Genomic DNA, 27390 nt, shown 5'->3' with positions numbered 1-27390 from the left:
ATCACTACACCTTATACACCTCGTTATATGTTAGTAATGGTTAATAATCTTTTGTTATGTGTTATAAATGTTGGATTAATTGGTAACTTTCGTCTTCAATGCAGGTCAAGGTTGGAGAAAGTCCCTAACAAAAAAATATGATATAATGACGCCTCCCTGTTCCTCTACCTACGCCTGTTGCTACCTACTCAGAGCTTGTCCTTCACAGCTATAGCTTCCTCCCCCACAGCTATAGCCTCTCCCTACATCTATAGCCTCCCCCCCCCCCAAAGCTATAACCTCCCCCTCCCACAGCTATAGCCTCCCCCTCCCACAGCTATACCCCCCACAAACACCCTGGACAGTTGAAGCAAAATATTTCCTCATAAGAAAAATAAAATCCTTAACTCGATATTATTCTTATTAATTAAAAAATAAACTTAACAAATTATCAAATATATGTTAATTAATCCCGACAACTCTTCATGGTGTTATTTAGAGTCGCTTAGTTCGTTTTATTTGTCTGTTAATTAGAGGCAGGTGAGTCAGGCATGCTACTCAGCGCCTACGTTAGGATAGGATAGGATAGGTTAGGTTAGGTCTTAAGGTATAGCTATAGTGGTGGCCTCTGTGAGTGATGGATACAACTATAGAAGTAATTATGGATGTTAGTCTCTCTCTCTCTCTCTCTCTCTCTCTCTCTCTCTCTCTCTCTCTCTCTCTCCAGACACCTTACACTGGGTCAACTCGTCTATCAGGTGTCAGTGAATTAGGACACGAACATACGGACACGAGGAACGAGGGGGCGGCATCTGGCTCTCTATGGGGTAGTGGTGGTGGATGTGGATGTGGTAGTAATTGTGGTAGTAATGGTGGTAGCGGATAAGATAGTATTGTACAGATCAATAATATACAGGTAGAGTAATATTGAAAGACGGGTAATATTCAGTCCTGGAAGATGTTGGTCCACTTCCTTCATGCATTTGCTATGGATAATATGAATCTTTATCCTATTCTTGTCTACAGTGATATTTCATTGTATATATATATTAGAAAAGCATTGAATTACCCTAATAGTTCAGATAGCTATTAATTTACTAGCAACGTTAGAACAAAATCGAGTGGTCTAGTTACGTACACTATAGTTATGACGGTAGGTATTAAAACACTTACTTCAAGATGTCAAGGTGAGGTGACGCGCCCTGTAGAGTGAGGGAGGAAGGGACGGGTGGCCACTCGATAGTACCCAACCTGTACTTTTTACTGACACCACCTGACAATGACCTGTATATAGGGAGGATGTTGTTTGTTACTCTTTTAAGGACGTTAATATTACTGTGTATATGGAAGGATTTATGAGTTTATGAGTGATTCTATAGTTTATATTATAGAGAAGGAGGAAAGAGTTAGCAGTATACTCAGGGGTATTGGTGACGATAGCGTGTTGTAGTGAGGATGTGTGGTAGTGTCAGGAAGGGAGGGTCAGGTGGGTGTGGCCATGTGTGCCACCTACGTATATAACCTGGCATCACCAGTTTGGGGACATCACATCTTGGCTTACCACTGATCAACATGAAGTACCTCGTGAGTTGTGTTCCTCCTGCTGGGGAGGTGACTGACTATAATAACTGGCGCCTCTCCAAAGGTTTTCTCATCTGTTCACGGGAGTTAAAGTTTACTTCTTGAAACTGAAGCCTCCAAAACCTTAGTTGAAGCTTTAAAATAGGTTAATTTTATATATAACTGTAAGCTGCCGGTAACTCTTGGATGTTATTCCAAACCAAATAAAAATAATCATACTGCTCATAGTAATTTTTATCGTGTTAAATAATTAATCAGGAAAGGTTAAGTTTTATTAGATAAATGTTTAAAGCGATATAGATGTTTACAAACGTATGTATGTGTGTGTGTGTGCGTTACACCTCTCTGCTCACACGTGTTTCACTGTGTTCTGTGACTCTGTTTCTGTTCGATGTATCTTATCAACTTCTATTCTCCCTCCGTCAGGTTCTCGTCCTCCTGGGTCTGGCCGCCCTGGTCGCCGCCCGCCCCGACAATGTCTTCGATCTGGACGACTTGCACCACGACCAAGACATCGACGACGACAACACCTACACCGGCACCTACAGGTGAGTGTGGTGCCTCTGTACTTGTTGCTTGGTAACTGTGGTGTTGTTCACCTGGACTCAGGCTGATGAAGATGGTCCTGAGTGTTGCACACGTTATCAGGTCATGAGTTAGTGGTTAATGTGGTGGGAGTCTCTTGAGGATTTATGTAATGATGAAAGTTATCAATAGTCGAGATAACAATTAATAACATGTCCAGACGCCTGATAACAACCAAATGGTTTACGGATGAATTAATGAACATTACAAGAGACCGGAATACATAGATACATAAACCTGTGTAACCAAGAAGCTTCTGATGACAATATATATATTCGTGTTGCAGGTTCATGACTCCCGAAGGCGTTGAATACTTCGTCAGGTACGTCGCTGACGACGATGGCTTCCGTGTCCTTGAGTCTAACGCCGTCCCCGCCAGCGACGCCGGTGTGAAGGCCGACGGTAACCAGGGATCCTTCACGTCCTCTGAGGAACTCGACGACAGGAAGTAAATGTCCTCCGTGAGAACCTGACCACATAACGTGAAGAGCTCGACCCCACCAGCGTTCACCAGGACCTTGTGGCTGACGTTCTCTACACGATGTTGCTGATACTCCTGACCCACATGAATCTTACTAATTTATTCGCATATATTGTAAAATTTCCTTAAATTAAAGAGATATTTCACATGACTGTGTTTAACTGTTGTACCTTTGAGAGACTGACACTACCCAGCGTGGGCGGCTCAGGGGCGTGTTTACCTGAGTTGTGGCTGTTGTTTTGTTGTTCGTTATCTCCCCAGCCTTCTTAAAGATATATACAGGTGTGATTGTTTTACTCGAGAACCCTAAATAATTTATATACACTAAAAAGTATATCAGTTGGGAACCTAATTTTTTGCCTAAATGTTGCTTTATGTTACAGAAAGAAATAATGTGATCACATGATTTACCACGTGACCCGGCAGTGGCGCTTCACGGTTTTCACTCCTCACGTCATGGCGCTCACAACACACACACACACACACACACAGTGAGAGCCATGGCGCTCACAACACACACAATCCTCGACACCGGCTCCTACTACCACCTGAGATCCCTAGCCCGAGAATTGCTGTTCGACACCACAACCGCATCCAGCCCATACGTGCACGAACTGATCGCTATAAGAACAGCCCAGTCCCAACCATTGTAAAAATTATCAATAACTTGTAATAAACCAGTGTATTCACTCCCAGTAAACACTACTTCTTGCACTGTCACTATGTTGAAATGCCCTGTAGTTTGAACTTTTCCCCATCTAGTTATTATATATTTTATTTATGTCACTTATGTTATTTGTATATCATTTGTAATTCGAAACCCATTCCCCAATTATGTAACTGTATATTTTCAGCCTTCTGGCTGCCAAGCTCTTTCAATAAACCGTTAATTATTATTATTATTATTATTATTATTACACACACACACACACAGTGAGAGCCATGGGGCTCACAAAACACAAACACACACGAGCCTTGGCGTGATTAAGTGAAAACCGTTAAGCGCCAGTGAAAAAAAGCGGTTCATAGGATCCAGTCCGTCTCTTATACTTAACTTTCTTAATTGCTTCTTATGGTCGCCAGCTCCACTCTACTGGGTTGCCTAGGAGACAGACAGTGCGGTACTGACCAAGGCAGAATAACACGTGTAGTTGTTCCCTAGCTGTCAGTTGTCTTACTCAGTGTAATAATCCTGACGGTGTGTTTCTTAGAGTCAGCAGTTGGTGTGACGAAGGTTTCATCCAGCTGGTGACTTGACTGTGGTGAAGCATCTCTTGGTGAGCTTCTTAGTGTCGTGCATCACATCCACTACAGTTTCTACAGCTAAGGGCGTGAAGACCGTACCACTAGACTGTCACCTCTTCGTAGATACATAAGTTTGAGTGTCGAGTAGGAGAGCAACGTGAAGAGCTGTACCATTATGCTGGACTTGTTGATCGAGGAGGACGAACTGAGAGAACTAACACATTGGAGGATACATTCTCCTTTGGTTGACTTAATCATCAACTGAGGCGATATATCATAATGGGACTATCTTAGGCCTTAGGTGGGGGCTGCTCTAGGTGATGGGGGCTATGAATAATATACCAGTGAGCTGAAGTGTTATATTCCAATAGAGTTTCTCATGAGTATAGGATATCCAGTATAAATCCCCACCAGTACATTGGTTATATATAGTCCACGACGCAGTGCACACGTCTAGACCAGAGAGTGAGTTTTGCATGTTCCTGAAGTTCGTCTTGGGCAAGTTAGTCAATTTTAACCTGAGGAGAATGTTGATGACTCCTCACACACACAAGGTGACGTGTGACCCGGGGACAGAGGCAGCTAGGTGGACCCGAAGACCGGAGGAAGTCAGGTGTGTGTGTGTGTGTTTGTGTGTGTGTGTGTTTGTGTGTGTTTGTGTGTGTGTGTGTGTGTGTGTGTGTGTGTGTTTGTGTGTGTGTGTGTTTGTGTTAAACTATTTCTCTCTGTGTAATTCACTAAACGAATTATGGATGAATTATATAAATATGTCGATAATATACTAAATTTTATAACATATGCGATTATATAGATAGAAATATAACGTGATTAGATAAAGGTAGATGTTATTTAATTATAAGTTAAATAGGGTATTCATTATTTATTTTTCTTATGTAGTTTGTAATACATAGTGAAGTTCTTTTGTTAGTAAATTAATGTAGGTCATGAGACTCAATAACAGCAAAGGCTTCAGGCTCAGTATTCTAAGTTTCCAGAGTAAAGTCTAAGATGGTCGGGTCTCAGAGTGTCGAGGCCAGGGTAGGGGGTGGGGGACGACAGCCGGTCTTTGCTACCCGGCTGTAGTTTTTCTGATAACAGTTGGCAATGACCCGCATAAGGGAGGAGAGTTGTTGCTTGTGCTTTTAGAGTGAGTCATTTTACTGTGTGTATGACTATATTTGAGTGTCTTGGGAGGGTAAATCTATACTTTATATTATGGAGAAGGAGGAAAGAGCTAGCAGTATACTCAGGGGTATTGGTGACGATAGCGTGTTGTAGTGAGGATGTGTGGTAGTGTCAGGAAGGGAGGGTCAGGTGGGTGTGGCCATGTGTGCCACCTATATAACCTGGCATCACCAGTTTGGGGACATCACATCTTGGCTTACCACTGATCAACATGAAGTACCTCGTGAGTTGTGTTCCTCCTGCTGGGGAGGTGACTGACTATAATAACTGGCGCCTCTCCAAAGGTTTTCTCATCTGTTCATGGGAGCTAAATTTGACTTATTTATTTTATCTAGAGTTATTTTTTAGATCGATTCCAAAATAAATTAAGAGAAACTCCTAAAAATATGTACAGTAATAAGATGTTCATTCATTATAGAATTTAAAGCTGCCGGTAAACGTTGGATGTTAATTTATATATTAAATAATCAACAATTTTTTAATTTATTTATCCAACTGTTTAAAGGTATCTACCGTGTATGTTTACAAACGTATGTGTGTGTGTGTGTGTGTGTGTGTGTTACACCTCTCTGCTCACACGTGTTTCACTGTGTACTGTGACTCTGTTTCTGTTCGGTGTATCTTATCAACTTCTATTCTCCCTCCGTCAGGTTCTCGTCCTCCTGGGTCTGGCCGCCCTGGTCGCCGCCCGCCCCGACAATGTCTTCGATCTGGACGACTTGCACCACGACCAAGACATCGACGACGACAACACCTACACCGGCACCTACAGGTGAGTGTGGTGCCTCTGTACTTGTTGCTTGGTAACTGTGGTGTTGTTCACCTGGACTCAGGCTGATGAAGATGGTCCTGAGTGTTGCACACGTTATCAGGTCATGAGTTAGTGGTTAATGTGGTGGGAGTCTCTTGAGGATTTATGTAATGATGAAAGTTATCAATAGTCGAGATAACAATTAATAACATGTCCAGACGCCTGATAACAACCAAATGGTTTACGGATGAATTAATGAACATTACAAGAGACCGGAATACATAGATACATAAACCTGTGTAACCAAGAAGCTTCTGATGACAATATATATATTCGTGTTGCAGGTTCATGACTCCCGAAGGCGTTGAATACTTCGTCAGGTACGTCGCTGACGACGATGGCTTCCGTGTCCTTGAGTCTAACGCCGTCCCCGCCAGCGACGCCGGTGTGAAGGCCGACGGTAACCAGGGATCCTTCACGTCCTCTGAGGAACTCCACGACAGGAAGTAAATGTCCTCCGTGAGAACCTGACCACATAACGTGAAGAGCTCGACCCCACCAGGGTTCACCAGGACCTTGTGGCTGACGTTCTCTACACGATGTTGCTGACACTCCTGACCCACATGAATCTAACTAATTTATTCGTATATATTGTAAATTTTCTTTAAATTAAAGGAATATTTTATATGACTGTGTTTAACTGTTGTACCTTTGAGAATGTACCTGTATGTTACAGCAGACGGCATTATTATTATTATTATTATTATTATTATTATTGTTGTTATTATTATCATTATTATTATCAGGGTCCCGCTGGCAGTGATCCTAACTATGTGTTTATTATTTAAGTTATCTTCAGATCCACAGGTTTCATAATAGATAAATAGCGATAAATGAATTAATAGACAGTAAAATAGACAGGTAAGGAGATACAGGGGACAGATAGATATTTAGATAGAGCTAAATATCAAATTAAATATAGACAAGTCAGCTTAGGAAGAAATGCTGAGTTCTTATTTGTTTATTTTTATTTTGCCAACATTAAATTTCTCGGGAACAGAAGTTTGTCACTATAACGTATCTTATGAAGTGCTGTTGGGTCTCCAGATGACCATGCCCGCGCCATCTGTTGACAAAATAATGAACTGACAGAAAATTTCAGCCAATGAGACAACAATGTGGGAATATTGAACCAATCAGAAAACAGCTCTGTAAGGTGGCGTTATCAGAAGGAACCAAGAGACAAGTAAATTAGGTAGTTATGCTTGTTTCATACGTAGTTTATCTTGGAAGGTCTAAGCAACAGACCTTGCTTATGACTTGCTATTCTCATTGGCTGAATATGGCGATGATGTTTTCTGATTGGCGGAAGGAGAGAAGAATCAGAGCCCCAACAGCATGACATAAAAGACCATTGTTAAAATTATATGCTACGTGCTGTGTCTATACCTGTCTAATTATTATTATTATTATTATTATTATTATTATTATTATTATTATTATTATTATTATTATTATTATTATTATTATTATTATTGTTATTATTATTGTTGTTGTTATTATTGTTAGTATTATTGTTGTTGTTTTTGTTGTTATCACGAGCACGAAGGTCAATGCCGTATTTATCTACTTAACTATCCACGGACAGAGACAACATATGTTTAAGTATAGAAAATCCTACTCTATACACACAAACATCAAAGGACTCTATAAACACAAACATCAAGGGACTCTATACACACAAACATCAAGGGACTCTATAAACACAAACATCAAAGGACTCTATAAACACAAACATCAAGGGACTCAGTAAACACAAACATCAAGGGACTCTATAAACACAAACACCAAAGGACTCTATAAACACAAACATCAAGGGACTCTATAAACACAAACATCAAGGGACTCTATAAACACAAACATCAAGGGACTATAAACACAAACATCAAGGGACTCTATAAACACAAACATCAAGGGACTCTATAAACACAAACATCAAGGGACTCTATAAACACAAACATCAAGGGACTCTATAAACACAAACATCAAGGGACTCTATAAACACAAACATCAAGGGACTCTATAAACACAAACATCAAGGGACTCTATAAACACAAACATCAAGGGACTCTATAAACACAAACATCAAGGGACTCTATAAACACAAACATCAAGGGACTCTATAAACACAAACATCAAGGGACTCTATAAACACAAACATCAAGGGACTCTGTAAACACAAACATCAAGGGACTCTATAAACACAAACATCAAGGGACTCTATAAACACAAACATCAAGGGACTCTATAAACACAAACATCAAGGGACTCTATAAACACAAACACAAGGGACTCTATAAACACAAACACCAAGGGACTCTATAAACACAAACATCAAGGGACTCAACAAACATCAAGGGACTCTATAAACACAAACACCAAGGGACTCTGTAAACACAAACACCAAGGGACTCTAAGGGACAACACAAACATCCATAAACACAAAGGGGACATCTATAATACAAACACCAACTCTGGAGGGACTCTATAAACAAACACAGGACAAGGGACTCTATAACACAAACACCAAGGGACTCTAAGCACAAACACCAAGGGACTCTATAAACACAAACATCAAGGGACTCTATAAACACACAACACCAAAGGGACCTCTATAGGGACTCTAAACACAAAATCAAGGGACAAACACAAACATCAAGGACTCTATAAACACAAACATCAAGGACTCTAAACACAAACATCAAGGGACTCTATCAAGGACTCTTAAACACAAACACAAGGGACTCTATAAACAAACATCAAGGGACTCAAGGGACATAAACACAAACATCAAGGGACTCTATAAACACAAACATCAAGGGACTCAAAACACAAACAAAGGGACTCAAGGGACTCTATAAACACAAACACCAAGGGACTCTATAAACACAAACACCAAGGGACTCTATAAACACAAACATCAAGGGACTCAACACACAAACATCAAGGGACTCTATAAACACAAACACCAAGGGACTCTATAAACACAAACACCAAGGGACTCTATAAATCCCAGGTACATTAAACTGTAATCAAAACAAAATTACATCCCAAGAAGAGATAACTGGGAGTCTCTGTGGGATAAAATCATCTGGTTTTCCTGTCGTCATGTAGTGAAGAGCTGAGTAGGGTAGCAAAGGGAGGGAGTGAGATATTGGATACAACTCACTTTATTCTCAACAACAACATGACCATTTTTTTCACTTCCTGGCTAAAAAATAATCAAATATTTATAAAATTAATACAAAATCTATGAGTAAAGTATATGTGTAAGGTCTTAGGGGCAGAAATGAGATGTTAATTTTCGAACCTTATTATTTGTTAACTTAATAGATACAGTATGTGCCTATTAAAGTATGGAAATAGTAAATAATTTATGGTAATTCTTGTTTTATATGAGGTTTGTTTATATTAACTTTCTGATACTTAATATTTAGAGTAGGTATCATGTTTACGTGATAGGTGGCCAAGTCTGCATGCCTACGCCATCTATTGGGGAAGAAATAAACCCTCTACTACTTTAGCTACTAGGAAACCAACTTCAGGACATTCAACCAATAAAAACAGAGATTCATAGAAGAAGGTTGTTGATATGGCCTAGACGCCGGAGGAGTCAAACAAGCACAACTACCGTGTTGGTTGTTATTAAGCTCCGCCCTCTAATGACGTTATTTTCCAGGATCAATGCAACCCTTTTCTATGATTGGCTGATTATTCCCGGGCTGTTGTCTCATTGGTTGAAACTTTCGGTGAGTTTATTATTTTGTCAACAGATGGCGCGGGCATGTACTTCTGGAGACCCAACAGCGTTTCATAAGATACGTTACTGTGACGAAATTCTTGACCCGAGAAAATGAAATAATAGGCCTATTAAAGAGAAATAAAGAGAAAGATAATGAGAAATATTTAGTCTTTATTTGTGTGAAGGAAACACGAATAAATAACATCAGTAATAGCCTAACCTAACCTAATAACATAAACAGCAAGTCATAAAAGCTTTTTCCTCTTAATCTCTTGGAATAAATAATAAGAAGAATAAAATCAAACACAAACATCATTACCTATACACAGGTGTTTATTTACCTGGTCAGAGGAACACCTGAACGTGATAGGAGGGAAGAAGGACGATGGTACGTGATAGGAGGTAATAAAGAATGATTGTACGTGATAGGAGGTAATAAAGAACGACTGTACGTGATAGGAGGTAATAAAGAATGATTGTACGTGATAGGAGGTAATAAAGAATGATTGTACGTGATAGGAGGGAAGAAGGAACGATTGTACGTGATAGGAGGTAATAAAGAACGATTGTACGTGATAGGAGGTAATAAAGAACGATTGTACGTGATAGGAGGTAATAAAGAACGACTGTACGTGATAGGAGGTAATAAAGAATGATTGTACGTGATAGGAGGTAATAAAGAACGATTGTACGTGATAGGTGGTAATAAAGAATGATTGTACGTGATAGGAGGTAATAAAGAACGATTGTACGTGATAGGAGGTAATAAAGAACGATTGTACGTGATAGGTGGTAATAAAGAACGATTGTACGTGATAGGAGGTAATAAAGAACGATTGTACGTGATAGGTGGTAATAAAGAACGATTGTACGTGATAGGTGGTAATAAAGAACGATTGTACGTGATAGGTGGTAATAAAGAATGATTGTACGTGATAGGAGGTAATAAAGAACGATTGTACGTGATAGGAGGTAATAAAGAACGATTGTACGTGATAGGAAGTAAGAAAGAACGATTGTACGTGATAGGAAGTAAGAAAGAATGATTGTACGTGATAGGATGTAATAAAGAACGATTGTACGTCATAGGTAGTAAGAAAGAACGATTGTACGTGATAGGAGGTAATAAAGAATGATTGTACGTGATAGGAAGTAATAAAGAACGATTGTACGTGATAGGAGGTAATAAAGAACGATTGTACGTGATAGGAGGTAATAAAGAACGATTGTACGTGATAGGTGGTAATAAAGAACGATTGTACCTGATAGGTGGTAATAAAGAATGATTGTACGTGATAGGAGGTAATAAAGAACGATTGTACGTGATAGGAGGTAATAAAGAACGATTGTACGTGATAGGAAGTAAGAAAGAACGATTGTACGTGATAGGAAGTAAGAAAGAATGATTGTACGTGATAGGAGGTAATAAAGAACGATTGTACGTGATAGGAGGTAATAAAGAATGATTGTACGTGATAAGAGGTAATAAAGAACGATTGTACGTGATAGGTGGTAAGAAAGAATGATTGTACGTGATAGGAGGCAATAAAGAACGATTGTACGTGATAGGAGGTAATAAAGAACGATTGTACGTGATAGGTAGTAAGAAAGAACGACTGTACGTGATAGGAGGTAATAAAGAACGATTGTACGTGATAGGAGGTAAGAAAGAACGATTGTACGTGATAGGAGGTAGGAATGACGACTGTTTTATGATGTTCGTAGTTTTTTGGGGTCAACATTCACGTCCGGGATTTCTTGTTAGAGGAAATTCTTAATTATGTCTCCATTTTTTTTAAGTTCCTCGACTAAGAGTTACTGAACACCAAGATTGAGTTACATCAGAAAAATTTAGCTGTGTGAGTTCCAACAGAGGAACCTAAGGATATCAAGGAGAAAATATTATTACATTGCAGTATATAACGGGATGTGTTTTATGTATATTTTAAAAAGTAGCCACAGTTTCTACTAGACATTGAGTTATATCTGTTGTCTCAGTCCCGCCAGATGTGGAGGGTTTATCAGTGAAGTGGTTAGGTTAGGTTAGGTTAGGTTAAGTTAGGTTTCGTTATGGGGATTGTAAACATACACCGATAAGGAAGTTAACACAGGTTAGAAAGGAGAGTAAAAATTACATGACAGTAGGAAAGAGTGTGGCACAATGCAGGTAAGGTCAGATAGGGTCAGGTCGGGTCAGGTCGGGTTAGGTGGGCGTGGTCAGGGTCGCCCACTATAAAACGTGTTACCGCCGCTGCTCAGTATCACACTCTTCCACCGACCACCACCATGAAGTGTATCGTGAGTTGGGTTCCTCCTGCTGGGGGAGTTGGCTGTTAAGAGGAGGAATACTGTAGTAGAGTCTCTGTTGATGATTATTAGAACTTGTAACCTAACCTAACCTAACCTATGAGACTCAAGTTTTTAACCCCGTGGCCAGGCAGGGTGTCAAGTGTTTTCTTCTGTGTGTCAAGAGATGATCAGTCAAGTCAGGGCCCTAGGGTGATCTTCTCCCCAGGGTGATGTGTTAAGTATGTCAGGTACAGTATTGCCTCACACAGCATCAGGTCAACACGAGAATATTACTGTCTTTAGAATATGGTGTTGAGATACTTACTGTACAGCTTAACGTGTTACCCGATAGTGGTTCACCATTATTATTATCACTAAAATGAATTGTGAACTTTTACCCAAATTGACTTCATTATTTTATAGACCAAGAGCTTCATTGTTAATAGTCAAAGTCATCTTCATGTTTCTTTCAATAAAATAACACTTGTTTCTCTGTCAGCTGCTCCTCCTCCTGGGTCTCGTCGCCCTGGTCGCCGCTCGCCCTGACAACGTCCTCAATTTCGACTTTGATGACTTCGGCCACAACCAGAGCATCGACGACGACAACACCGTCACCGGCTCCTACAGGTGAGGGCGCTGCAGCAGTGAGTAATGATATGTGTCCTGTGGATCTGTGGGGCGCTCACAAGTTACGAAAAACTAACCTGTGATGTTACCCTGACGGAGTTGTTGTGTCTGGCATTAATGATCCCTGAGTCAGGTAAATGTCTCGAGGTGAGGAAGATATTCACAAGTGATCTAAATATGGGAATTTATGTCTTCCAGCTGGACGTCTCCTGAGGGCGTGGAATACTTCGTCAAGTATATCGCTGACGACGATGGCTTCCGTATCGTAGAGTCCAACGCTGTCCCTGTTGGTGCTGGTGGCCTGAAGGCTGATGGTACCCAGGTGTCCTTCAGGTCCTCTGAGGAGTTCGACACTGATTAAAAAACCAGCACAGCGATGTGTTAAAGCCCTGAGTCATCTCCGAGCATATCTTCGTCAGTAGTAGGATACGAGGAGGAGCTTGTTCGTCTGTGTTCGTGAATCTGTCTAATTGAGGAGCCCGACAACCTCCCTTATCCTCATCACGATCGCTGCCTCACTCCCGACCGCAGCTACTACAGTCTCTCTCACCTACACTGTTCCTTTACAGAGTCTCTTAACTATGTTCTTCCTCTTTTATTTATACAAGGTGCAGTATTAATGAAAATAAAGTAAAGTGACCGTATGAGTGTTTGTGTGACTTACCTGGAGTGTGATGACCAGTGTGAGGGAGGAGGACCCGTGGTGGTTGACACTCTTATCTCACAAGTCAGAATAAAATAAACAGAATTAAATGTTATAACCGATGTTCACTTCCGGATGATAAAATATTAAGACTTTTAGTTTAATTTGTAATATTATCGTCTTCCAATTATTAGCGTAACACCAAACATTATTGTACATTAATGTTTATTCACGTAAACATTATATAAAGTTCCCCATGTAAATAAAATTCACAATATAACACGAAATTAACTATAAAATCGACGAACCAAGCATGAAAATATTACAGTTTAAGAAGCCGTAACACAGGTAATATAAATACGAATTATATACATTTAACTGACTTAACAAGCGATGCGTCACTGAGTCACTGCGGCTCACCTGACAATCACCTTAATTAATAACAGTCACAGGTGTAAGTAACCTCGTGCTATAGCCTGAAGGTGTAAGTGTTGATGATTTGTTTTGTTATTTTATTTTTCTCCCTTTGGTCATAAGTTGATCTGGGAGTTGAGGAGAGTTGGTTAAGTGGATCAATTGAGTGTGTCAGGTGTGCTGGTGGATAGGTGGATAAACCCCAATCATTATGGTGATGTGATGGTAGATAGATGTAGCCATTGTGACGACACGAGATGGATTAATATTACAATAAAAGGGAAAAGTTTGGGGATGGTTGGGTTATTTTTTCCCCATAGTTAAATGAGTCATCTTTATTCTACTTTAACCACATGAGGATAACTGTACATGTACCTGTAACCTCTACCTCTACCTAATATAACCATATAAATTAAGTGCGTCATCTTTATGGTACTCTTAACACGTACGTCCGTCTACCTGTGTTTAAGACCTAACCTTGTACTTGTGCCTGGATGAGTTTTATAATCAGAACCTGACCTTTACCTAGAGCCACGAATACACAGTTGAGGTGTTTTGAATTCATATTAAAGCTGCTCACTTACACATTGTACCAAATGGTTTTTGTTGATTTTGAAAGGTAATATACCTGTATAAACCTATTAATTTGGTCTCTGTGTGTGTGTGTGTCTGTGTGTGTTTCTGTGTGTGTGTTCAGTGTGTGTCAAGGCTTGTTCTAGAAACCTTTGCTATGTACTTATGAAATTAGGTTTACGTTGAAGCGCTCGGGTTTGTTTTTATCTGGATTTTTTATTGTATTTATATTCACAGACGATTCATAAACCTGTAGTGTGAACAGCTGTTAGAGACGCTGAGGCACTTTAGGTCATTACTGCTGACGCGATATTGTGTGTGTGTGTGTGTGTGTGTGTCAACAATGAGCCGTCAAGGTGAACCTGGCTACAATAACCTACCTAGGATCACCTAACACCTCACACCTCACACCTCACGCCTCACACCTCACACCTCACACCTTCCCACAAGCAAGTCTACCACACACATATCAGTTACGAACCCACACAGAGATCCATAGTACAAGTTTTTCTATTCATAGTGAACAAATGATTTCGTCAAAGGTGATCACAAGAGTCCAGCTGGATGTATGTATGTAGCAACAACGACTAACTTAACTCTACTAAACTATACTAATTGAGTCATAATGAGTAGTTACCGAGAACTACCAATCTTGTTAACTAGGTCGCGTTTCAACATGATTTTCCCATTCGTTTGTCAGTTATCATGTGTGTAAAGTTCAGAGTCAAAATTAATCACTCAAAAAATTATCTATACAGAATTGTGTTGTAAAATATGACACAATGGACGAATGATTTTAGCTACCTTACTGAGACAACAGGAGTCGTAGTGTTCATTTTGAAATTCATCGATCACCCAAAGTAAAGATAGTTTTTTCGCGTCTCTGCATATGAAACACACACACACACACACACACACACACACACACACACACTATCTATGGTTGGTGTTATAACTTACTATCACTGTGTAGTATTTGGGCTGTGATCCCTAGCTGAAATGGTTCACCCTCAAGGGACATCTGCTATCAAATATTGAGAATGTTATTTGTTTCAGTAGTAGTAGTAGTAGTAGTAGTAGTAGTAGTAGTAGTTGATTTTGTGTCAGTGATTTAATTTTCATTGTAATTATTTCTTTATAAAATGTAAATATTGACATGTTTGAAAATGAGATCCTGGTTTTACCTGTAAAATATATTTCGTCGTGTGTGTGTGTGTGACGCAGGGTAGCAGGGACGGTATAGTTGAACAGGCACTGGATTCGGGGGAGGAAGGGGGGTGGTGCGCCTCGTTAGTATAAAGCCTGAGACGACCCAGCCTGGCATCACTCCTTCACCACCACCAACCACCATGAAGTGTGCTGTAAGTTCTCCTCACACTACAGCCTCACTCCTCTCTAGGCCTCTCTCAACACTTGGGACACTAATTCTAAAACTCAACTCATGGGACCATACTTCAAGCACCCACCTCCTATGACCTGACTTTAAGACCGAGCGTAAACAGTTCACTCTCACCCCACCGTAGAACATTCCGAGTGTTGAGAGTATTATGTTAATGTTTTATTACACACACACACTCGACGTCTGCGAGCTCTGGCGTAGTATTTTTTATTATTATTATTTCTCATCTCAGGCCCAGTCCCATACAGTAGTGTAAGCTCCTTAAAGTGTTCCAGGGAGTAGTGTTGTCTGAGGTCCTGAGTGTGTTGTGTTACTGGCCTCTCTCCTCGCACTGGCATCTGAACTTTCACTTATAAGTCATACGATTCATCTTAAGAGTATAAAATATTTTTTTATTTGAAACACCAGCTTATTGCATAAATATATCATTAATCTCCACTCTCTCTCTCTCTCTCTCTCTCTCGTCTTCTTATCACCTTCATCGCCTCCGTCAGGTGCTCGTCCTCCTGGCTATGGCCGCCCTGGTCGCCGGTCGCCCCGACAATGTCCTCGACCTGGACCTGGACGACCTCCACCACGACCAGAGCATTGATGACGACGCCACCATCACCGGCACCTACAGGTGAGTGTAACACCTGAGTCTCAACACCTGTACTGAAGCATAACAGGAATATAATTCTTGCCTCTGTTGTGTCACATAATCATTTGTTGTTTTTGTTTTATAAAAGAGAATTCATCAATATTTTCAATATGTCAATAATTCATCTCTCTAAACGTCTTGTTAACAAGTGTAAATACCAAAACAATAATAAAGTCTCACTCTTCATTGCTCGTGTTGTGTTCCAGGTGGACTTCTCCTGAAGGAGAGGAATTCTTCGTGAGCTACATCGCTGACGACAAAGGCTACCGCGTAGTGGAGTCCAACGCCGTCCCCGTCACCGCTGACGGCATGGCAGCCAACGGTGCCCAGGGATCCCTCAGCTCTGAGGAATTTGATGATTAAATGATAAACAAGACAACACAAATGGCTGTGTTGGAGCAGCTCACTTCTGAAAGTTAAGGAGCCGCTTCGATGCACTGACGTCAACACCTGCGATTGGTGGAGGGTGGCGGGCGAGGCTTCCTGAGGAACCCTCACTACCTCCCTCCCACCCACGACCTCTAACAAGGCCTTCACGAGTTCCTCGACATCACGAGTTACTCGTTTCCCCTTTCCTCTTTCAACAAATCTTAGTACAGACAAATCCTCTTTCATCATATATTTATTTTTCATTCATCTTCAATAAATTTTACCAAATTACCTGTTGTATTTTGACCATCCTGAAGAATTTGTAGAAATTATGGTGAAGGAAGAACATGTGGCACCACTAGTGTGTAAACTGACTCAAAGATGGTGTTACTGTCAAGTGTTAAGGTGAATAATTGTGAGGTGAATCATGAGTTTTGTCATAATGTCTGCAGGCCTGCATCTTCCACCATCCTGTCCACACGAGTTCCGCTCCCGGGGACGTTCCTAAGTCGGATTTGTACGTAAGTCGAAACACATGATATGCGCATACCGTACTTACAGAACAATGTTTAAATTTCCACTGTATCATAGCCTAAGTCTTTATATACATCTAAAATCATTTAATTTAAGAGAAAAGAAGAAATAGAATGACAAAATACAGTAAATGAAAGTAAAAAATAAGTCGTCAGGTAAATATAATGCCATAAATTTCAGGTTTAACCCCGTTCGTAAGTCGGACGTTCGTAAGTCGGACGTTCGTAAGACGGACGTTCGTAACCCGGGGGACTGCCTACATAAACCTCAGATTTTATAATTACATAAAACTAGAAATCACAGAAAAGAAAGAATGTACAGCCATATTATTTTGTGCAGGCCGACCTTGATGATGTTGTTGGTAAGTTTTATGAAAATCATTTGTGAAGTGAAGGAAGAATTTAACTGTAGTGTTCCATGACAATACAAACAACAGCAGCGCCACAGTCTACTATGACCACCTCAGACCTGCTGCCTAGCGGAGCAGAAATGATTAAGATATTTAACAGAATAATACTAAAGATCACTTGTAAAGATTATTTTTGATAATATGCTTGTCTCCTCCATCTTGTCAAGACTCCGGTGTGTCATTATGAACTCTGGTCTAGTACCCGGACTCTCAGTCAGTTGACATAATTAAGGAACATAATCTTTCCAAAGACTCAATAATTCTTTCTTGGTGTTAAGTGTAAGGTGGAGTCTGTGTAAATAAGGCGTTAATATGGGATGTTATTCGTGTGTGTTTGTTAAGTGTAGCCAAACACCTTCAGTCACGAGGAATATCCATCGTGCTGACATGTAGGCCTCTGAACCAAGCTTGGGTGTGATGCTCCACTTACAATAGTTTTCATTTGTTTCTTTAATAGTAGATATACAACTTGTTAACACCAAACTGAGTTAAAATGTTCCTTTTGTAAGTGTTGCTAAAAACATCTGACAGGTCGAGTCTGATTAAGTACTAATTTGAATGATCATTGTCTCTTACTTCAACATTTGTCTTCAATATTCACTAACCCATTTATTACATTACATTTTGTTTACCTTTATGTAAGAAATTTATCATCGACTCATCTACAATAACGAGTTGGATAAAATGTGACCCATATATATATAGGTGGGTTTTTTCCTTGACGTTATTTCATGTGTACAGTACTGCCGTATGGTTTTGAGTGTGCGTGGTTTTTCTTTTTTTGTGTGTGTGTGTGAGGCAGAGCAGCAGGGAGGAGTTAGACAAGCTTTTGGGTAATAGCTACAGGGGTAAGGGAGGGGCAGGTGGGTGTGGTTCGCCTCGCTAGTATAAAGCTTGAGACGACCCAGCCTGGCATCACTCCTTCACCACCACCAACCATCATGAAGTGTGCTGTAAGTTCTCCTCACACTACTGCCTCACTCCTCTCTAGGCCTCTCTCAACACTTGGGTCACTAATTCTAAAACCCAGCTCTTGGGACCATACTTCAAGCACCCAGCTCCTAAGACCTTACTTTAAGACCGAGCGTAAACAGTTCACTCTCACCCCACCGTAGAACATTCCGAGTGTTGAGAGTATTATGTTAATGTTTTATTACACACACACACTCGACGTCTGCGAGCTCTGGCGTAGTATTTTTTATTATTATTATTTCTCATCTCAGGCCCAGTCCCATACAGTAGTGTAAGCTCCTTAAAGTGTTCCAGGGAGTAGTGTTGTCTGAGGTCCTGAGTGTGTTGTGTTACTGGCCGCTCTCCTCACACTGGCATCTAGACTCTCACTCACAACTCTCGTTTCATATTTTCTTAAGAACTTTAAATAGTTTTTTTTTTGGGAGGGGAGGGGGGGGTGATCCCAACTTATTACACAAAACAAATAATCTCTCTCTCTCTCTCTCTCTCTCTCTCTCTCTCTCTTTCTCATCCACTTATCACCTTCATCTCCTCCGTCAGGTGCTCGTACTCCTGGCTATGGCCGCCCTGGTCGCCGCTCGCCCCGGCAATGTCCTCGACCTGGACCTGGACGACCTCCACCACGACCAGAGCATCGATGACGACACCACCATCACCGGCACCTACAGGTGAGTGTAACACCTGAGTCTCAACACCTGTACTGAAGCATAACTTCTGTAAATTGCTTAAGTATGACAGGACTGTAATTCGTTTCCTTGTTGCCACAATCATTGGTGTCTTTGTTATTCAAATAGTAATAATAACTATTCCCATTGTTCTCAAGATATTAATAATTCATCTCAATAAACCACTTGTTAACAAGTGTAAATACCAAAACAATAACAAAGTCTCACTCTTCATTGCTCGTGTTGTGTTCCAGGTGGACTTCTCCTGAAGGAGAGGAATTCTTCGTGAGCTACATCGCTGACGACAAAGGCTACCGCGTGGTAGAGTCCAACGCCGTCCCCGTCACCGCTGACGGCGTGGCAGCCAACGGTGCCCAGGGATCCCTCAGCTCTGAGGAATTTGATGATTAAATGATAAACAAGACAACACAAATGGCTGTGTTGGAGCAGCTCACTTCTGAAAGTTGAGGAGCTGCTTCGATGCACTGACGTCAACACCTGAGGGTGGTGGAGGGTGGCGGGCGAGGCTTCCTGAGGAACCCTCACTACCTCCCTCCCACCCATGACCTCTATCAAGGCCTTGACGAGTTCCTCGACATCACGAATTACTCGTCTCTTGTTCGTCTTTCAACAAATCTTCTCTCTGCAAACTCTCTATAAAAATATATTTATTTATTTTCCACTTATCTTGAATAAATTTTGACAAATTACCTGTTGAGTTGTTACATTGACCATCCTGTAAGTCGACATTTAAACCTCCTTATAAAGATCAATGAGAATCAGTAGGAACTATCATAGAGAAAGAACACTGTGTGCTGACGGTATGATGTTGCTGTCAAGTGTTAATGTTAATAATTGTGAAGAGAATCACAAGTTTTGTCATAATATCTGCGGGCCTGCGTCACCCACCATCCTATACACACATAAATCAGTATATGAACCTCAGGTGAATTGTCGAAAAAATAATAGTTACATAAAACTAGAAATCATGGAAACGAAAAAGTGTATAATCATATTATTTTGTGCAGACCGACCTTGATGATGTTGTTGGTAAGTTTTATTAAAGTCATTTGTGAAGTGAAGGAAGAATTTAACTGTAATGTTCCCTGACAATACCGACAACAGCAGCTCCACAGTCTACAGTGTGACAACCTCAGACCTGCTGCCTGGTGGAGCAGCGCCACACTCTATGCTGTGACCACCTCAGACCTGCTACCCGGCGGAGCAGCGACACACTCTACTGTGACCTCAGACCTGCTACCTGGCGGAGCAAGAAGAAGAGTATTTTAAAGATATCAAATGATTAATAAATGCAAATAAGTTGTTGAATATATTAGATAGACGGACATGGTGATGTGACGTTCAGGTGATGGAGATGTAATACTTCATAGCTTTTTACTTTGCAGAGGGAGATAGTGTGTTGGTCGTGGCAGGTGTAGGAGTCTGAACTTAAGATCTGTCAGGGGAAAAGTCACCCTCTAGAGTCTAGATTGTAATTTTTTCCTCGAATTTGAAGATAATAATTTGGGTCGTGTGAAGGCTCAAGAGGTCGTCCCCGTCTGTAATATCAATAATACTCCTTCTCTTCTCTTACATCCTTCCATCCTATTCCCCGCCTTTTACACGTCTTCCACGCCCTCTGCATGTCTTAACAGCTACTTGAGGTCACTGTTTGACTGAAGGTATCCAGACGATGTTACATTGAACCTTACATTCACCTTCTCCATTAATGGTCACAGGTGTAAGGCGTCTGGGTGTAGGTGTGTTGTGTAAGTGTTGAAGTTTTTCTCTCGGCGGTTACAACTCAAGTTAATTTGTGAGCTGAGGGATTGGCTCAGGCAGATCGGCTGAAAGTGTATCGACTCGCAATCAATCAGGTGGATGTGGCTCAAGTGTGTGGCTCAGGTGGATGTGGCTCAGTGTACTGGAAGGCTGGACGACCCTCGCCACTGTATTGGTCAGGTTCTTGTAGCGGCGGCCATTGTGACGACACATGATTTGTAAATATTACGAAAAAGTGTTTAGTAATTTGTAGATGTTTCTGTTTTTGTCTTGTACACCATATTTGTGGATATTACTACACTTACACATATATCTGTACTTGTGTTATTGTTTCTGTTAGACTGGGTTAACCCCTATAGCATGCGAGGGTCTCTCTGTGCTGAATAAGACACTCTGGCGTTAACCAAATAAAATAATGAAAGCGGCGTCCCCCTGGTGAGGGGTTAAGGCACCACCTTCAGGACACTCACCAAGACTCTACGTCAACCTGAACTTATACTGATGACTTTAACTAAACTGTATCCTGTTGACGTTGACTCTTCCTCGTGTGTTGACAACAGACGGTCTGTGTGCTGACATAATGTATAAGCGAACTGTGGTGTAATGGGCAGTATACTCGCCTCACAAGCGAACGGACCCGGATTCGATACCTGGACAGTGTGAAACTATGGTCAAGTTTCTTTACACCATTTGCCTCTGTTTACCCAGCAGTATTTGGGGACCTGGATGTTAATCGATATGCGGATCGTGTTCCGGGGTAATGGTCTTCTCGGACTATTACCTTGACACTGGGTCATGCAGTTCGTAACTCAGGGTGTGGTTGTTCTGTTGGCGACAGCTTCTAGACCTTAAACACATTCACGCCTACAGGTGGCCGTCGGTCGTACACGAGGGGCAACCATTATTAAACATAAGGTAGTGTGCATTTATGTTGTAAATGATGAAGATGTTTTTCAGAATAATACATAAGATCACTTATACAGATTACTTCTGTTAATATGCTTGTCTCCTCCATCTTGTTAAGACTCCGGTGTGTCATTATGAACTCTGGTCTAGTACCCGGACTCTCAGTCAGTTGACGTAATTAAGGAAGATAATCTTTCCAAAGACTCAATAATTCTTTCTTGGTGTTAAGTGTATCTAGGTAAGGTGGAGTCTGTGTAAATAAGGCGTTAATATGGGATGTTATTCGTGTGTTTGTTAAGTGTAGCCAAACACCTTCAGTCACGAGGAATATCCATCGTGCTGACATGTAGGCCTCTGAACCAAGCTTGGGTGTGATGCTCCACTTCCTAATATTAACAAGTTGTTAGCACCAAACTGGGCGAAAATTCCCTATATATCAAAGTGTTTTTAAACATATCTGAAGAGTTGAGTTTGACAAAATTCAAATTCAAATGACCATTGTATTTTTCTCTATAATATTTACTCGCCAAAAAATTCCCATTGTTTTCCCTTTTCCTGTATGATTTTATCAAGATTTATCTTATCCACGTTTTCATTGTGGAACTACATGTAACAATCTGTATAAAATCTTGCACTATAAACAGCTACTGAGATTTCGACTAAACTTAAAAAAAAAATAGTTTCTGTTCAAATCAAAGTCTTATTGAGATACACCAGTACAGGATAAGAAATTTCAACAACGTAAAGTGTTATTTCTTCGTGTGTGTGTGTGTGTGTGTGTGTGTGTGTGTGTGTGTGAGGCAGGGCAGCAGGGAAAGGTCAGACAAGGTTTTGGGAAATAGCTACAGGGGTAAGGGAGGGAGGGGCAGGTGGGTGTGGCGGGAACTCGCTAGTATAAAGCCTGAGACGACCCAGCCTGGCATCACTCCTTCACCACCACCAACCATCATGAAGTGTGCTGTAAGTTCTCCTCACACTACAGCCTCACTCCTCTCTAGGCCTCTCTCAACACTTGGGTCACTAATTCTAAAACCCAGCTCTTGGGACCATACTTCAAGCACCCACCTCCTAAGACCTTACTTTAAGACCCAACATTGGCTGAGGTCCCCAGTATGTGTTGCACTACTGTCTACTCTCTCCCTCACACTCGTCTCTGCATTCTCACTTACGCTTCTCATTACACACTACACACTAACTACACACTAACTACACAGCTATTACACACTAACTATGCTAATTGTACTCAAACTTCATACTAACTACACCTCAAACTCACCGTGATTAAGAGTTAAGAGGGAAATATATTCAGTCATTAATGGTGTAAACTCTTCAGAGACTCTCACACCTGTACAGTCCAGCTCGGCGGATACAGACTATTACACTGAAGGTTTATCTTATACATATTTCTTTCCTTCTTCAAAAACCGATCATTCACAACAAAAGTCATAATGTGTCACCGCCACAACATACTATACTGCCAGTCTGTTGCCTGCTCTAAAATGAAGCAGGAATACAGTAAAGTGCATGTGTAAACCTTTTATCATGCTAAGTGAGGCAGCCACCAGGTGTAACAACAGTTATGTTATGACGGGGTGATCGGCAGCCGGGTTTCAAGGTCAGTTGTGTCGTGTAGTAAATGATGTAATTGTTACCAACACACGCACTGACACTACTGTGTGAGATAGTCTTAGTGACGAACCAACCAACTTTTATAGCTACGTTTAAGACATAGTTAGTCATTTAACATTTATAATACTGATTATCATTATCATAATATTTGGTTGAATTTGGGTAATATGAGTCTTTCCTTAAATAGTTTCTAAATATTTTAAATAAGAAATAATCTGTTTGAGACTCCAGCTAATTGCACCAAATAAATAATTTATCTCTGACCCATTCAAATCTCTCTCTCTCTCTCTCTCTCTCTCTCTCTCTCTCAATCTCTCTCTCTCTCTCTCTCTCTCTCTCTCTCTCTCTCTCTCTCTCTCATCCACTTATCACCTTCATCTCCTCCGTCAGGTGCTCGTACTCCTGGCTATGGCCGCCCTGGTCGCCGCTCGCCCCGACAATGTCCTCGACCTGGACCTGGACGACCTCCACCACGACCAGAGCATCGATGACGACGCCACCATCACCGGCACCTACAGGTGAGTGCAACACCTGAGTCTCAACACCTGTACTGAAGCATAACAGGAATATAATTCTTGCCTCTGTAGTTTTATAAAAGAGAATTCATCAATATTTTCAATATGTCAATAATTCATCTCTCTAAACGTCTTGTTAACAAGTGTAAATACCAAAACAATAACAAAGTCTCACTCTTCATTGCTCGTGTTGTGTTCCAGGTGGACTTCTCCTGAAGGAGAGGAATTCTTCGTGAGCTACATCGCTGACGACAAAGGCTACCGCGTAGTAGAGTCCAACGCCGTCCCCGTCACCGCTGACGGCGTGGCAGCCAACGGTGCCCAGGGATCCCTCAGCTCTGAGGAATTTGATGATTAAATGATAAACAAGACAACACAAATGGCTGTGTTGGAGCAGCTCACTTCTGAAAGTTGAGGAGCCGCTTCGATGCACTGACGTCAACACCTGCGGGTGGTGGAGGGTGGCGGGCGAGGCTTCCTGAGGAACCCTCACTACCTCCCTCCCACCCACGACCTCTATCAAGGCCTTCACGAGTTCCTCGACACCACGAGTTACTCGTCTTCCTTTTCCTCTTTCAACAAATCTTTGTACTGACAAATTGTTTTATAATTTATTTATTTTTTATTCCGCTTGAATAAATTTTGACAAATTACCTGAGTTGTGACATTGACCATCCTGTATAATGTTTAACGATCAATGAGGAATTAGTAGAAATTATGGTGAAGGAAGAACACTGTGTTTTGTAGACTGACTTCATGGTGTTGCTGTCAAGTGTTATTGAGAATAATTGTGGGATGAACTTGAACACACTGAGGCAGACAGTATCGTGCCCTTCACGTATTCAAGACACTTCTCAGTGGTTGGTCTTTGAGAGTCTCGTTGTGCTCATACGTCACTTCTCTAGTACGTCACCTCTCTAGTACATACGTCACCTCTCTAGTACATACGTCACCTCTCTAGTACATACGTCACCTCTAGTACATACGTCACCTCTCTAGTACGTCACCTCTCTAGTACGTCACCTCTCTAGTACATACGTCACCTCTCTAGTACATACGTCACCTCTCTAGTACATACGTCACCTCTCTAGTACATACGTCACCTCTCTAGTACATACGTCACCTCTCTAGTACATACGTCACCTCTCTATCTCCGAACCATTTACGTTACGTCTTGCTAACCCTCTGAGGTCATTGGTCAACTGAAGTTCTCCAAGCGATGCGTCACTGAGTCAATACGGGTCACCTGAGCGGCTCACCTGATATTCACTTTCCTCATTTATGGTCTCAGGTGTAAGTTACCTTGTACCTACCTGGTTCTTGGTGGGGGTGGGGTGGGAGGGGTAGGTGTTGAGGGTTTTTCTCCGAGTGATTTACAACTCTAGTAGATCTGTGAGGTGAGGAAAGTTGCTTAAATGGATCAAGTATATGTGTGTGTGTGTGTCTGTGTGTGTGTGAGGATTAGATAACTGTGTGTGAATTAAATGAATGTGTGTGGATTAAATGACTGTATGTAGATCAACTAATTCTGAATCAGCTGACTGGTGACTAACTGTAATGTGTATCAGGTAACTGGATCAGCTGAGTGGTCAGTTAAAGGGACTGGACGACACCTTACACGGAAAAAAAACACAACAACAACAACCAAAACAACAACAACAACCAAAACAACAACAACAACCAAAACAACAACTTTAGGTACATTAAATTGTAAGGAAAATTGACCTTGAATTTATATATATTTGAGATCAAGGTTAGGTTAGGTTAGGTTAGGTTAGAACGTTACCTTAATGACGTCTTACAATCTAATAATTACTATACCTATTCTTAATTAAATATATACCTGTGTTAATATATTTTCCTTAGCAATTTTTACCTAAGACGTTACATCACTTTTATGATACACTCACCTTCTTGTCTTACCTGTGATCTCTGTCTTAACTTGTACTTACTGTATATTGACGCGGGTGAATAATAATACGCCTAAGAATCACTGGGAAGAGTAGACCACCTCGACCCGCGTGTACAGTGACCACAAGATTCTTAGGTTTACAGCCGTATTTTATCATACCTTAATTAATAACTGGGTCATATAACTGTGAATTTGGGTTGACTGAGTTTTTATCTGTCTGTCTGTCTGTTTATTTCTGTCTGTCTGCCTTTCTGTCTGTGTCGGCCTGTATGTATGTATGTAAGTTGTGTACGTGTGTCTGTCCCATGGAATACCAAGACATTTGCTAACACCATTGGGAAATCTGACCTAAGAGTGGAGCGGAACGTGAGCTAGATTTTATTCAGATTTTTTTCCATAGTTCATTGCCAATTTACAGGTAGTTAAGGCCTTGACCAATCAGCAGGAGGGGATTGTTCTTTTTTTTTTAAGAGGGTGGAGGAGTTATGGGGAGTAGGGGGGGGGGGAGGGCGTTGGTTTAAGAGTGTGGAACAACCATGGGAAAAAAAACCTAACACACTTACCCGGTTTATGTTTAATTATTTGAGCGTCATTGTCTATAACTCAGGTCTTGTTTATTGTTTTGTTTACCTGTCTTCTAGTTTATTCTATTGTTATTGTTTTTTTTTACTTTATTTGTATTTTATTTATGTGAAGTTTTTTACCTGACAGACAAATATTTTATTTCTTTAGCTAATTTATATTCATTGATATTTACCTAATTTATAATAGTATTTTTAAGTGTTTTCTGGATATATTTTTAGACACTGAACGACATAACTCTGAAGGTGACTTGTGTATTATTAAAACAAAACATTTCATGACGCCTACATTAATAGTTTGTGTGGGTGGGATTCAGCGGTCGGAGGAAACAGTTTATGCTCTTGATAAATGTGACAAAAATGTATAAAAAAAAAGGAATAACACTGTGGCGTAATGGTCAGCACGCTCACCTCGCAAGCGAATGGACCTGGGTTTGATTCCCGGGCAGGGTGAAATTATAGGCAAGTTTCTTTACGCCATTTGCCTCTGTCTACCCAGCAGTAGTTGGGGACCTGGATGTTAATCGATTTGCAGATCGTGTTCCGGGGTAATGGTTAGCCAGTGCAGTTGGCGAGTTGTCCGGTGTTCCCGGACTATTCCTTGACACTGGAATAGGGTGTAGTTGTTGTGTTGGCGACAGCTTCTACACCATATAAAAATTCACTCCTAGGTGTCCCTTGGGCCAGCCATCCTCATTACACGAGAGGCAACCATTATTATGTGTCTATATTGTGTATGACCTTAATAACTTAAGCTATTGTCACTATATCACAAAAGGTTCACTAACTCGGGTGTTTTATTTACTTAGTTAGTTTGTTAGTTAGTAAGTTAATTAGTTAGTTAGTTAGTTAATTAGTTAGTTAGTTAGTTAGTTAGTTAGTTAGTTAGTTAGTTAGTTAGTTATGGTAGTTAGTTAGTTAG

At 40.8% G+C, this 27390-nt stretch overlaps 5 protein-coding genes across 7 annotated transcripts; all 5 read left to right on the top strand.

Annotated features, from left to right (window-relative positions):
- Nucleotides 1–1459: 1459 nt before the first annotated feature.
- Nucleotides 1460–2774, top strand: LOC121864440. The gene is made up of 3 exons (XM_042363462.1): nucleotides 1460–1563; nucleotides 1987–2108; nucleotides 2432–2774. Exons 1-3 carry the CDS (start codon nucleotides 1552–1554, stop codon nucleotides 2595–2597), a joined length of 300 nt encoding a protein of 99 aa, XP_042219396.1. The 5' UTR covers nucleotides 1460–1551; the 3' UTR covers nucleotides 2598–2774.
- Nucleotides 2775–5173: 2399 nt separating this feature from the next.
- LOC121864418 lies at nucleotides 5174–6494 on the top strand. Its single transcript, XM_042363441.1, has 3 exons — nucleotides 5174–5279; nucleotides 5707–5828; nucleotides 6152–6494. Exons 1-3 carry the CDS (start codon nucleotides 5268–5270, stop codon nucleotides 6315–6317), a joined length of 300 nt encoding a protein of 99 aa, XP_042219375.1. The 5' UTR covers nucleotides 5174–5267; the 3' UTR covers nucleotides 6318–6494.
- Nucleotides 6495–11881: 5387 nt separating this feature from the next.
- On the top strand, nucleotides 11882–13169 carry LOC121864416 (cuticle protein 16.8-like). Its single transcript, XM_042363440.1, has 3 exons — nucleotides 11882–11907; nucleotides 12398–12525; nucleotides 12724–13169. Exons 1-3 carry the CDS (start codon nucleotides 11896–11898, stop codon nucleotides 12884–12886), a joined length of 303 nt encoding a protein of 100 aa, XP_042219374.1. The 5' UTR covers nucleotides 11882–11895; the 3' UTR covers nucleotides 12887–13169.
- Nucleotides 13170–15461: 2292 nt separating this feature from the next.
- Nucleotides 15462–19853, top strand: LOC121864419. Of its 3 annotated transcripts, none has more exons than XM_042363443.1 (3): nucleotides 15462–15516; nucleotides 16049–16176; nucleotides 16401–16854. In XM_042363443.1, exons 1-3 carry the CDS (start codon nucleotides 15505–15507, stop codon nucleotides 16555–16557), a joined length of 297 nt encoding a protein of 98 aa, XP_042219377.1. In that variant the 5' UTR covers nucleotides 15462–15504; the 3' UTR covers nucleotides 16558–16854. The 3 variants fall into 3 exon arrangements, with proteins under 3 accessions (XP_042219377.1, XP_042219378.1, XP_042219376.1); XM_042363444.1 differs by lacking the exons at nucleotides 16049–16176; nucleotides 16401–16854 and adding exons at nucleotides 19019–19146; nucleotides 19398–19853 and having other exon boundaries at nucleotides 15496–15516; XM_042363442.1 differs by lacking the exons at nucleotides 15462–15516; nucleotides 16049–16176; nucleotides 16401–16854 and adding exons at nucleotides 18405–18459; nucleotides 19019–19146; nucleotides 19398–19853.
- Nucleotides 19854–22736: 2883 nt separating this feature from the next.
- Nucleotides 22737–24628, top strand: LOC121864438 (larval cuticle protein 4-like). The gene is made up of 3 exons (XM_042363461.1): nucleotides 22737–22791; nucleotides 23851–23978; nucleotides 24177–24628. Exons 1-3 carry the CDS (start codon nucleotides 22780–22782, stop codon nucleotides 24331–24333), a joined length of 297 nt encoding a protein of 98 aa, XP_042219395.1. The 5' UTR covers nucleotides 22737–22779; the 3' UTR covers nucleotides 24334–24628.
- The last annotated feature ends 2762 nt before the right edge of the window (nucleotides 24629–27390 follow it).

Source organism: Homarus americanus, unplaced genomic scaffold, assembly GCF_018991925.1.
Source record: "Homarus americanus isolate GMGI-L3 unplaced genomic scaffold, GMGI_Hamer_2.0 scaffold29020, whole genome shotgun sequence".
Classification (NCBI taxonomy): Eukaryota; Metazoa; Arthropoda; class Malacostraca; order Decapoda; family Nephropidae; genus Homarus; species Homarus americanus.
Note: the sequence above shows the minus strand (reverse complement) of the source record. Positions and strands in the feature narration are given on the sequence as shown.

Coding starts and splice junctions, on each gene's coding strand:
- LOC121864419 (XM_042363444.1), top strand. Junction 19,147..19,397: donor ACCATCACCGGCACCTACAG/GTGAGTGTAACA, acceptor GTTGTGTTCCAG/GTGGACTTCTCCTGAAGGAG.
- LOC121864416 (XM_042363440.1), top strand. Junction 12,526..12,723: donor ACCGTCACCGGCTCCTACAG/GTGAGGGCGCTG, acceptor TATGTCTTCCAG/CTGGACGTCTCCTGAGGGCG.
- LOC121864438 (XM_042363461.1), top strand. Junction 23,979..24,176: donor ACCATCACCGGCACCTACAG/GTGAGTGCAACA, acceptor GTTGTGTTCCAG/GTGGACTTCTCCTGAAGGAG.
- LOC121864418 (XM_042363441.1), top strand. Junction 5,829..6,151: donor ACCTACACCGGCACCTACAG/GTGAGTGTGGTG, acceptor TTCGTGTTGCAG/GTTCATGACTCCCGAAGGCG.
- LOC121864440 (XM_042363462.1), top strand. Junction 2,109..2,431: donor ACCTACACCGGCACCTACAG/GTGAGTGTGGTG, acceptor TTCGTGTTGCAG/GTTCATGACTCCCGAAGGCG.